We start from the raw sequence: 12,679 nt of genomic DNA on the forward strand, positions 1-12,679 counted from the left end.
GTCCTCTCTTGTTGCTTTCTTCCTCAACTTGCCTTTTCCACGTTTTCTTGGGTCTTCCTTGGTTTTCTGCGACCCGCCACTTGCAACTCCAGCGCTCTTCTCAAAACATTATCTTCATCCCTTGTCAAAACATGCCCATACCACCTTACTCCATTCGCTTTCGCCAACTTATCAACATTTTCATTCAACCCAAGCAAGTTCATAAGTTCTTCAGTATTCCTTTTAGTCCAGTTTTTAGTAGTAGTAGTAGTCCAGTTTTTATCCGGTGATGTCCCCGTTACCGAGAGTGGCCGGATTCACCTCCAAGGGCCGCAATTGCCTTCACACCCTGCCTCCATATGGATCTGTCTAACGCGTCCTCTCTTGTCAAGCCCATCTTGCTGCTTTCCTCTTCAACTTGCCTTTTCCACGTTTTCTTGGGTCTTCCTTGTTTTCTGCGACCCGCCACTTGCAACTCCAGCGCTCTTCTCAAAACACCATCTTCATCCCTTCTCAAAACATGCCCATACCACCTCACTCCATTCGCTTTCTACGAAAATTTGAAGTTTCTTGAAATCTCCAACGAACATTATCAGGAGATTTGCTAATTCAAAACCATGTTTTATTTTTATCCCAGGACAGTGAAAGCCAACATCAGATCGAATTCAACAAATTGACCAGGTAATTATGCTATTCATACACCACTCTGAGGCAGTGTTGCCAGATTTTAAATTTTGTCCCAATTTTGTTAAGATTGTTTGCCAAAATCGGCGTTCGAGAGGCGAAGGGATATATGTTTTAGAAATCACCTTGTAATTGGAGAAAAAACACTAATAGCGATGAGCATACATTGGTGGAATGAAATTGCGTTTGAAAAATTTGCAAAACAGCTCTTGTTGGGAAATTCAAATAGGGTTGTCTGGCAACACTGGTTTGAGATCAGCATGTGATTTAGAGAATTACAGTAACACTAAACTACTAGAATTACGTTTTTTTTAAAGAAAAAAACTCCCAGTCCACAATATATATCACCAGAAATCGTCTTATAATTTACGAAGTAAAATTAATGATTACTTACCCAGACGGCAAAATTTGTCGTTTTTATATTGATTCAAGGTGTGCAAACGTTGAACCAATGTAATAATGACAGATTTTGCTGTCTTGGAATATTTGAACTCTTGATATAAAAATTCCAGAGAAGCAGCGGCTCTGAAAGGAAAATTAAGAACAAGCGAAGAAGAACTGGACAAGATTAAAACGAGCACAACTTCTCTTCACATCGATTCAAACAGAAGGTTTTTATTTCCAACTTAATTCTTTTTATGGCTTGGAGAAAGTTTGTTGTCACTTGTGAAGCTGCAATCTGCAGCTTCGAGCAATAACGAACCTTTTCTTTGCCATTTTCAAGTTCTATACCACAAATCGACTTTTTAGTTTTGTTTCATATTGCCACGGCTGCTCTCACTTCATCTCTTACCTTTACTGGTTATGTGGATAAAGCGCTTGCTTCTCCATCAGCCGACGAGAGTTCGGTGCCGCACCTGGTCGCACCACGCACTCCTTGCAAAATAGCAGTGCTTCTCATTCACCGTCGAGGAAAAGCATTTCGAGAGACAATATACTCGGCTGTGCTGAAATTATCTATCTTTTAAAGCTTTAAAAATGCGTGTCCACGATGAACATAATGTTACATTTTTCTTAATCTAACCTCATAGTTGAAATATATGATGCCTGCGTCGCTTAAGCATTGCTGACAGTTTTATTCATCTTTTTTCTATCTTCAAGACGGTCTCTACTCTCGTCTTGCAGTTTGCTAAGTTTCGGGTGAGTTGCGAACGTTTTTAATTGTGATCGTGTGGTTTGTCTTTGATTTGACTGTGTGGATGAAGTTTTGAAGCTGCAATGTTTTGGTACACTTTTTGTCTTGTCAGTAGATGGGTTAGGATATGCGATGATGGTTTTGCGTTTGCGAGAGCCAACTGTTTCCTTTGAGTTTGAAATTTTTCAAATTTCTATGCTTTTCAAAACATTTTCTCTTTTCGTTTTTTTCGATTTTTTTGCTGAAAAAATCCGTTTTCTGCCTTTTGCATCTCTTTTGTGTAATACTCGTTGGTACGCGTTATGGTTTGATGTCAGTGGAAGAAAGAGGTTCCTATAACAGCTGATATCACAAAACCACTTTTGTTCCATTTTAGGTCCAACGTCGACACCGACACAGAAAGTTCTCAGAAGAGCGAGAAATTTTTAAGAGATCAAATCGACGAGCTCAAACGCCAGCTCGTCTTGAAAGATAAGCAAATACAGGTCAGATATCAGTCACCAAATCAGCCCTTTTTTGCCGGGATACTGTTGGTAAAAAAATAAATTAATTTGTTTTTATTTTTGACCATCACCAGGGGCTCTATCCACTTTTAGAATTCGGGGGGGTGATTTTTGGACAGTGGGCTAAAATCGTCATAGTCATTTCAACTTCTGGGGGGCTACGCCCCCCAGACCCCCATTGCAGCATCAGCTTCTTTCTGATCGAAGCATAGGGTTTCCAAGTCGTTTCACAAAGTATGTTTCGGAAAGAGCATTTTTGGGTAAGCAAACTGGTAGTCACTTAACAAGAAATATTTCTGGCACTGCAAATGAAAACTCGAACCAATCATAAACTACGTTTTCCGTGACGTGAAAAAGGGCGAAAAGAAGATGATACAAAGCAAATCAAGTGCTGGATTTTCTATCAGCTGTTTGTTTGTTTGTTTATTTGTTTTTCATATTTTTACCCTGCATTGCGAGAAAGCGGACTTGAACGCTATGCATCGGTATACGCCTTCTGACGTACACCTGACCCACGCTGCAGCCGATGGCAATGTCTGTTTCCGGTTGTCTACTCTACTTATGACTTAAATTTGGTACTACCCATTACTCGAAATCGATCACTGAGTAGAGGCATTATACTCATAGTGAAGTTTCTTCCCCAGAGAAACAACAGCAAGTGCGGGGGGGGGGTGGAGTCGAACATGCAGGCTCTCGACTGCGAGCCCAACGCGCTAACCGCTCGGCCACTGCTGCCGACTAAGTTGACAGCTGGTTGGCTGTTTAGGGGTTAGGGTTAGAAAGTAGTCATTTCATTGACGCGGGTTCGATTCTCACAACTGCTATTGCTCTTTTTTCTTCTGTAATTACCAAATAAAGTTCAAAACAAAGATTAACTCTCTGGCTAAGTGCGAGAAAGGTCACAATTGGACGGTAGCCTCTTATGACATGTTCTGATTGGTTGGCGGTGTCATTCTAGTCATTTGCAGTGGCAGAATTTTTTCTTGTTAAAGTGGCTGCCAAGCAAACTAAGAACACAGTGTAAACGCCTGGCTCGTAGTTCAGGGTTGCCAAACCAAAAAATCATATTGAAATGAAATATATATTCATATTAATTAAAAATTCAAAATGTGCTAACAGCGAAAATATATTTTTCAAAATTTGATCAATAAAATATCACAAACCTTTTCAAAGCCAAATGAGTGGGGGGGTGATTTTGCATTGATCACCCCCCCCCCCACTCCAATTAGTGGGGGGGTGATCACCCCCCTCACCCCCCCTTGGATAGAGCCCATGACCATCACAGTGAAACCAACGCATGCCAACATAGCAGAGGTTCAGAAGCTGTAGTCATCAGGATTTTTCGGACGATTTCTAAACTAATTTTTGATTTTAGAAATTGAAGCGGCCAACGCATTCTTACACTCCAAACAGCTTGGAGATAGGTACTGAAACCGGGTCAGACACACTATCAGACAGTGGTGCTGGGAGGAACGTTACTTTCAACTACAATAACTCGTATCAACGGCGACCGAGAGCGAAGAAAAAAACCCGCAATAGCAGGTAGTCCACTAGTACTGTTACAATTTTAAAATTTTGTTACTAAGAATTGTAACAGGACTTTATTAACACTTCGTATATTGGTGGACCGTGGATAACATGTACTGTAATGTTAAGTCGCTTTCATAGTGTTTTAAAGACTGTTTTACTGCCACGACTTATTTTCTTAGAGCAGAAATGAGTTTTAAAGTATTTTGGTGTATGATATAAAAGTTGCTACTTGCGTTAAATTGGCAAGAATTGGCACGTTAAATTGGCACGATTGGTGAATATGTTGTTTTTTTAAATGACCTTTTTTCAGGGGAACTACGGTACATAATCACAATACTTCATACTACAATGGAACTGATGTAACATCCGATGACTCGGCAAGAAACTTTGGTCGACAATCCGGTTTTGACCGGTTGAAACAGGTTCATGCTCATGTAAGTATTACAGCAAAATGCACTGTGGCCTACGATGACTGCACCAATACCACTGTTAAGTCAAAGTGGTGTTGCTGATCTGTAGCGAAGCCTATGTTATATAAAATGACCCAGATAGCAAAAGCTGGTATTTTTACGTTTATTCAACGCTTGTAAACGTTGAATCAATGCAAAAAAAATCATTTGTTGGTTGGGATTTTATTAAATTGTTGGAAATCATATTATTAAAAACTTACCATTACATCTATTCATCATTGTACGACGTGATTTCTACTCAAAAGTGACATTTTTATTGTCTTGAACATTCAGAACCGCACGGGAAACATGACCATGGACACAACGTTTGGCATCCCTCTTGATCAAACGTCATATTTGAGCATGCCTGACGGTTATCATAGCGACAATGATGTTCAAACAGAAGCTGTCAAATTGAAAAAGTTGCTCCAAAACACAAGGTGAGCGCATTCATCCGACACGTAGATATGTTTTGCTATAGATTGAGTTTCGCTTTTAGCAGCATGATCGTTACTTGATTTCACAATGTAGATATTAACGACCTGATTTAGTCTGATGCTGCGACTTCGCTGTGGTGATAGTGGTTGCACTAGCCAGAACAGCAACCTCAAACCAAAGAAAAAAAAATGCATAAAACAGCACACTGATTCTTAACACCATTTGTCATAGCACATGACTAGGGAACTGTAAGGAACATTGTGAAATGTATGTTTTTATCCGACGACGTCTTACCGGGTTTCTATTACGTTTCAGAGTAGTAAAATAGAATTGAAAAAGCTGCCCAAGCTATAAACAAACGTGGTTTGCATCGTGGCGTTCAAATTATTTGATGATTGTTATTTATCCACACCGGGGCGTCATAGCCTGAACAACAGAACGTTTGCCACAGTTGAAATTTTGATATATGGTATTTCAAGACGCCAAAGTTTAGTCTTTTATATTAATTTTTATGTATAGCTATTCGCCTAGCTACCCAAGTGAGATGTTTATTATTAAAATATTGGTTTTGACAAAAGTTTTCGCACTCAACAAGAAATACTGTTTTGCTACAAATGCTTACGCGTTGTTCTCGTATTTGCTACAGTCATAACATATTCCTTTGTATCTTTTCAAGCCGCTTTTTTGTCACTTTCCATCGCTCCGTACACTCATTGTCTTAACCCTTGACTCCACTCATACGCATTCCATCGCTTGTGTACGGCGCGGCTGTAAAATAAACCTGCCAGAAAACAATGGCTCACATCGTTGACTTACTACACTGAGCTTTTGTCGCGGTTTAAAAGTCGTGTTTAAAACTATTGGTTGAGGAAGACAGTAGATGTAGTTAAAGTTAAAGATTACTTTTTTGTTAATTGACTGTCATGAAAGTCAGTTTGCTAGAGACGGTAGCTAGGTTCGGCGTCTGCAGGCGATTTAAGTTTGTGCTATTTCAACGTTCAGTTACGTGTTGTTGATGTAGAAATAGAAGTTTTATTGAAGTCAAATCGGTTTTAACTGTTTTGATTGAAAAGTCACTTAAGAAATGGCATTTTACTTCAATATAGAAATTCTACGTTTGGCCATCTAGGAAATTTGACACAGGGCAGTATAGGCTGAGTGAACCGAAGACAAGCCATTGAGTGATCAATGAACGTTTCAGCCAGTCGTTTATTTTAAATGCTGTGTCACAGCTTTTTCTAATGAAGTATAGGCCTATTTATTGAATTTCATTTCTTGTGCAAACATTGGAAATAAAACTAACCAATACTCGTTCAATTCCCGAAAGTAACTCTTCTAAATTACAACTGTTTGTTGGCAGTTGAATTTTCTTGCATAATGAAACTTTGCAGTAACATTACAATTACCCTACTACCCTTGTTTCAAATTGAATTTGTTGTTGCTTAACGGCAAATTGGACTCTTCAGGGGTCAATTATCCGACGCCATAGGAGAGGTGGCTGACTTGAAACGAGCTTGTAGTGAGAATATTAACAACATACATCGACTGGAATCTCTTTTGAATGAGAAATCAGCTGAAAACACAGACTTGATAAAGAAATACGAAGAAACGAATAAAGAAAAGTGAGTTGATTGATTGGTTTTGGAAGTTTTTATTTTCGGACTGAGAAAGCTTTTTTGAGAGCCTATTTCTAGCAGTTTTGCATTGTAGAGGCTGTTAACCACGTTAGTACGTTCTAACGCTGTTAGCCATTCTGGCCCGCGGGCCGTAGTTTGGTGACCCCTGATCTAAATTGACAGGGTGAAGTTTTCGCTTGTTGAAGTCTTGTTGTTTGTGAGCTATTCATCCACGAGATGCCACTGAATGGTTAGCAGTCCTTAAATGCGTTGCTCAAGTGCACACCCCGAGAGTCGAACTAGCGTTGCTTGATCTTGCTGTTTCTTTGTGAACAATGTTGGGCGCTTTACCAACTGAGTTATTTTGTGTGAAGTGTGATATTTGTTTAGCATTTCAATAATATTTCTTCAGAATCTGCTTTGTAGTTTCGCTTCGTAAGTTAAAGTTGGTGCAATTCCCGTTACGTTTGATTTGCCGATTCTATTAGACCAAACCCTGGACACAATGATCGAATAATTAGATCATTATGGGTTTTGAATTGTATTTTAGCGTTGAATTAACGTTGTAAGACGTCAAATATGTAAAAAAATTATAACTTTCTTTGTCTGTTCGTTTTGCCATTTATAGCAGTATTAAGATTCAGAGTACGCGTATCTCTAAACTTAGACATGTCTATTTTTTCACTTCTCATTAAACACAACTTTTCGAAAGTTAAAATAAAGCAATCAAGAAAATGAAGTATCTTCTGACAGGTGTCAAACCCACAACAATGCTTGATATGAACGACTCGGTTACATGTCTTGTAATGCAAAAAAATTTATTCTCACACGAGTCAGTTCAATCATATATAGCTAAATATCGATTTCGATCAGCTAGAAGCTAGATCATCTTCAGTTAAGCTTATTCAAATAGAATCAGTTTGAATCAAATAGATTCTATTTGAATAAGCTTAACTGAAGATGATCTAGCTGATCGAAATCGATATTTAGCTATATATGATTGAACTGACTCGTGTGAGAATAAATTTCTTTGCATTAAAATAAAGCATTCTGACAATCTCTTTCACTGGTAGAATGGCGAAGGAATCCGAAGTGCTCGGCCTTCTGGCGACGATACGAGGCAAAGACAAGAATTCATCCGCGAAGGAGACACGTCGTGATATTCCCACCCGACGTATGGAGGAGAGCCCTTCGGATAACGACAGCGCTGTTTCTTGTAGATCACGGTATGTTTTGTCCAATGTTGTCTTTTCGTAATATATCGTTGAATTTGTGTTTTAATTGATCTGTGATAAGCCACCTTTGACAATTTATGTTTTATTTTTGCACACCACCATGGAGAATGTTATGACTATTTTAGTGGTATGTGAAAAAAATCAACTAGTCGTGGAATCGAACCTGTAAACCACCGTTCACAGGCCGTTACTTGTTGCTACTGCACCAGTCAGACCTTCTATTTTGTAAAACTGACTCCTTCATGCTTGTTTGGTTCCACTCAAAGGAAATCTACTTAGTCATGGAAAACTTTTATATTCAATCAGAAAATCATCAAATTAGTGCGTTTCACATTGATTCTGCCGACGTTGAATCAATGTAAAACTGTAAAATTCGCTACCTGGGGTGTAATCTCACCTACAACTCTTTTTCAGCCGATTGTCCGGTGACGAATCCGATGGAATGAGCAGCTTAAGTCGGAAGGAACTTCGTGGCTTCATAACCAACTTGAGAAAGAAACTTGCCAACGCTGAAAAGGTGAGCAACGCCAACTACCGGATCGATTAAAAGCGTCATAAACTTCACTCCTGCGCATTGAGTTCTCTTTCATTTTGGACATGATTTGCTTTTCTTCAGTGTGAGATTTATGTCCGTAAATTTGTTTCTGTATTAATGTGGCGCAAAGACAGCTCTACAGTATATGAAAAAATGACAGTAATTTTACGTTAAACATTAGCGGAAAGTTGATCACTGATATTTTAACGACATCTTAAACAGGTGAATGAGCTTCTTACAAAGCAAATGCGCAGCAAAGCGGACAACTCGGTCAGCACGTCGACTGTTGATCCACATTTGGTTACAAAGCTAACTGCCGAAGTCGAAAGCTTGAAATCACAACTAAAGCTCCAGCATGAGAAACAAGCAAAGTAATGTATTTTATCAGATGCGACGATTTCATGCTTTGGAAACCTGCAGTAAGCACCGAACCTCATCATGCTTCTGCGTTTTAGGAGCACGTCAGTGGCGTGATTTAGACGCTGTGAGGTTGATGTTATACGTGCTTACTGTGTTTATCTTGTAGTCTAAACCAAGGGCTCTATCCACTTTCAGAATTCGGGGGGGGGGGTGATTTTTAGACAGTGGGCTAAAATCGTCTTAGTTATTCCAAACCACTCCAATACGTGTGGGGGGGTGATCACCCCCTCCTTGCTCGAAATGATTTTCAACAAAGCCATCAAAATAGAACTCTGTATAGGTTCACGACTACGTGGTTGCTTCGACATGAAATCTTTGCTAAATCTTGGTGATTTTGTTTGACAATATATTGTGATGTCTCTCCGTCTCTCCAAGATATTGTGCTTACATGATTGCTTATAATTTGCTTGAGACCAGCACCGTTTATATAGTTTCTTACGCAATCATGTAAGCACAATATATTGTCAAACAAAATCACCAAGATACCTTTAGCAAAGATTTCATGTCGAAGCAATGAACGAAGCAAGACCAGCACCGGTAATATCGTTTCTTGTTCAGGCACCGGGAGCAACAAACCACCAGATCAACTTCTCCGAAGCGACCTCACGCCACCAGCATGCTGCCCAGCAAATTACCTGTGCCCAGAAACTACAAAGTCAGTTTGTAGTTGTATCGACGTTAAAATTGATGCACATTTTTCATCTTTTAAATGTCTTGCGATGTCGAATAATAGTCCAATGATATAAAAATAATAGAAGTTATCACAAGCAGTCACTCATTTTTTGACGTTATTTTCAAGGGCAACTTTAAGATCGGTGAAATTATTTTTGCAGGGCGGGCACCAAGCCATCGAGAACCCGCTGCGTCCAGAATTGGACCGGGCCCGGATGTTGAACCGCAAATTGAACGAGCGTCTGGCTGCCACTGAGCAAACTGTGCGACAACAAGCTGACAAACTGAACAGATGCAAGGCAGCTTTGAGTAAGTACAATCCTGCTTTTATGTTGTACAGTACAATATGTTTTCGATGTGCTATTATTCAAATAACTCTTGAAACGTATTTCAGTTTGCTTTTATTTTTAGCCAACACAACAAAAATTTACTTGAGTGACAAAACAAGGAAAAAAAGATAAAGGCCACGCAGTTGCAATATCTTTCTGTTTTGATCAAAAAATTTGTATTTTGCGCAGAGGAAGCTGGTATTGTAAGTCCACCCATGTCTCCAATACGTGGAGCAAGAAGTGTCCCTAATCTTTACACTGCAGGCAGTGCAGGATATCTTAACTTCGGTAAGCGGCGATTACAACATTTAATTCCACTGCCGTATGAAACGTATCAATAATTGTGCATTGAACTAACGTCTGATAACGACAGTTTGACACTTCATTGTTTGTTTATTCGTTTTCTACAAGAATTTTGTAGTCATATCTGCTAAAACATTTCTGCCACTCGTTAGTACGTGCTTCTACTTTTGCAGAAAAATCTTCAACACAGGAAAGAACCAGCTCGACAAGTGTGGACACAAGTGAGGTGGGGACCCAGACACCGAGCTCCTCCGACAGCGGAATTTCATCCGTCTCTCCAAGATCGGAACAAAGGTGGTCGCTTTTACTGAGTTTCACAGAATAACCACAACGCAGCCAGCAAATCAGTTCTTTTTCATATTGACTCAACAATCAACATGTAAAGACGTCGAATCAATGTAAAAAAGGATTGATTTGCAAGCTGGGTAACCTTCATTGAACGCGAATAACACAGCGCATTGTAGCAACTGGCAATTTGCAGGTAGCCTTGTCTTCCTCTTGTGATTAATACCATATGCCCCTGGGATTCGATAGGTATTTGTAATGCAGCTGTTATCTGCAGCTTTGTTAATGGGCATTCAATCAGTTGGAGGCTCGTCGTGAACTGGCTGCTTTTTTGTCAGGCAATAACACTGTTATTAGCTCAGTTGCAAGAGTTTTCAGATGTGTAGAATTTTATTTTTTCGTCTTTTTTGTTAACGGCTGTGAGATATAGCTGATGCTCTAGTGGGAGTTGGTTATAGACCTCAGTGCAAAGCTTTGCTGCGTTTTTATCGAGAAAGTTATGTTTTAATTAGCTAGGGTAGGAGCAAAGAGATTAGTGTTAAAATGTTGTGGTAATGCAATGTTTAAACGACGTTTTGAGCTCAGGTAATTACTAAAAAAATATCTTTAGTAAGAATTGAGACGTCTTGTTGAGAAAAGTTGGCACTTTTAGTTTCGCTAATGCTGTAATTAACATAAAAAAAATTGTGAGTCCTCTGCCCTGGCGCCTGCTGGTTTTGTTGGCTCTTTCTTTGTTTCCACAAAGATAAGAGTTAAACTGACTGGTAAAGCGGTGGTCGAATAAATTTGTGGCAGAATACGGTGCGATACTGATGAGCCCAGCCTCATGGGCGAAACACGTGTCTATCGCTGTCAATTCTTGCTACAAATCGGCTGCCGAGAAACATAAAAAAAATTCTTGCAAATTTTTCGATATCAAAAGAACAAGCTCGAACCAGACATTTCTTTCTGCAGATTCAACTCTCTCATACAAGCTCAAGCCAAAGAACTCTCAACACTCAGGCAGCAACTCAAGAAATCAAGGGAAGCTTGCAGGAAGCTGCAGACTGAGATGGGTGAGGAATGTCGTCTCTACAATCGTTCAATGAATCCGCTGTGTTATTGACATACCTGTTTACAAATTTATTTTATATCTACTAGTACTACAGTACTATATATACACTTTATACAGTACAATGCATTTTCGTTATTTTTTGTTGCACCATTGTGCTATGCATGCGTTATGGAAATGGAGTAATCTTCGCAGCTGTAAACAAGAAACTTTTTTATAAAATATAGGAGTTACTTTTATTTTAGTATATACTTCTGAACCCTGAAGCAAGTTGAAGCTATTTGTGCTAAAGAATGCACAAATAAATTCTGAGAGTTATTTCTACTGGCGTATATAAACGAAATGACATAATTAGGTTACAACAAGGTAGATCTAGGGTGCTGTAACCAAACACAGAAACTGTGCAATTGCGTCTTTTTGCTTAGATATTGTCGCGCGGTACATGAAGACGCTTCTCTCTACTGCCGGTGACGAGCTGGATCCATCCCTGGTTAGCGGGGTCACTGAAGAAATTGAAAGGAGTAGGAAGCTGGTTGCTAAGCTGAGAAGGGGCTTGGCAGGTACAGTTACTTTTAAGACTTTATGGGTATTTTTAGTCGAGCTGAGCGACTTTGTAGAGACGTATTTGTTCGTTTTTTAGACTTTATAATCGTACCATTGTAATCATCATTCCAGTAAGGATCTAACATTTGGAATTATTTTCCTGGATATCAACTCGTATCGTTGGAAAAATAACTCATAGTTCAGATCTTTATTGCTATTGCTCTTTTCCTTTTGTGTTTTTGGTCCTTCGATCTTTTGGTAAACTATGATCGGGTCTTGTGATGTAATCACGGCTGTGTTGTAACTCTACAGCTGTTTTTACACGTCATTGATAGCAATGACGTAGGTCGTTGGCGTTTCTCTTTGCAATGACCAGAAACTTCTGTCAGCAGATAACATTGATGAGGCCTCGCCATCAGATACCGACAGTGATCAATCAACACTGGCTACACCAGTTTCGCTGCTCGCTATTGAAAATCGACAGGCAGAAACGTAAGTTAAATGCTTTTCCAAGATTACAAATCTGAGATTTATTTTATTGTATCATTTTGTCGTAATATTTTGCAATAGTAATGTATAATAAAATTTTCAAAGAACTTTTTTTGAGACAGTTTGTGCGTTCAGAGCAAGTTTAATGTTGTACGACGAACACAAAACTCATAGTGAACTCTCCACCAATGCTTTAGCTTCAAGTTAGCCATAACGTTCTGTGCCCGCAGTCTCAAGCACGAGTTGAATGAAAAGAACAATCTTTTGAACGAACTGAGAGCGAAAGTGAAGCTTCTAGAAGCTAACACGCGGCCACCTCGGGATGACAACCGACTCCATCCAGACCCAACCAACGCTTATAGTCCTGACAAGTGGAGAAGTTCTCCTAATCTGCATCCCGTGAACGCGACTCCTGTTCCTTCAACGGAACGGTTTTCCCTTGACTCTTCTAAAAAGGTTAGGAACCCAGCCAGAAAATTCTGT

At 39.4% G+C, this 12,679-nt stretch overlaps 1 protein-coding gene across 2 annotated transcripts in view; it reads left to right on the plus strand.

The window, feature by feature from the left end:
• LOC145765678 (uncharacterized) overlaps nt 1-12,679 on the plus strand; it is a 43,261-nt gene that overhangs the window by 20,713 nt on the left and 9,869 nt on the right. For both annotated transcript variants that reach the window (XM_082577500.1, XM_082577501.1), the window contains exons 20-37: nt 617-660; nt 1,176-1,274; nt 2,175-2,283; nt 3,677-3,843; nt 4,142-4,265; nt 4,575-4,720; nt 6,185-6,340; nt 7,408-7,560; nt 7,984-8,086; nt 8,327-8,475; nt 9,083-9,179; nt 9,358-9,505; nt 9,715-9,813; nt 10,002-10,122; nt 11,068-11,168; nt 11,590-11,724; nt 12,097-12,199; nt 12,427-12,652. In XM_082577500.1, coding sequence (XP_082433626.1) covers nt 617-660; nt 1,176-1,274; nt 2,175-2,283; nt 3,677-3,843; nt 4,142-4,265; nt 4,575-4,720; nt 6,185-6,340; nt 7,408-7,560; nt 7,984-8,086; nt 8,327-8,475; nt 9,083-9,179; nt 9,358-9,505; nt 9,715-9,813; nt 10,002-10,122; nt 11,068-11,168; nt 11,590-11,724; nt 12,097-12,199; nt 12,427-12,652 — 2,280 coding nt within the window. The remainder of the gene's footprint in view (nt 1-616; nt 661-1,175; nt 1,275-2,174; nt 2,284-3,676; nt 3,844-4,141; nt 4,266-4,574; nt 4,721-6,184; nt 6,341-7,407; nt 7,561-7,983; nt 8,087-8,326; nt 8,476-9,082; nt 9,180-9,357; nt 9,506-9,714; nt 9,814-10,001; nt 10,123-11,067; nt 11,169-11,589; nt 11,725-12,096; nt 12,200-12,426; nt 12,653-12,679) is intronic.

Source organism: Aplidium turbinatum, chromosome 2 (assembly GCF_918807975.1).
Source record: "Aplidium turbinatum chromosome 2, kaAplTurb1.1, whole genome shotgun sequence".
Taxonomy (NCBI): Eukaryota; Metazoa; Chordata; class Ascidiacea; order Aplousobranchia; family Polyclinidae; genus Aplidium; species Aplidium turbinatum.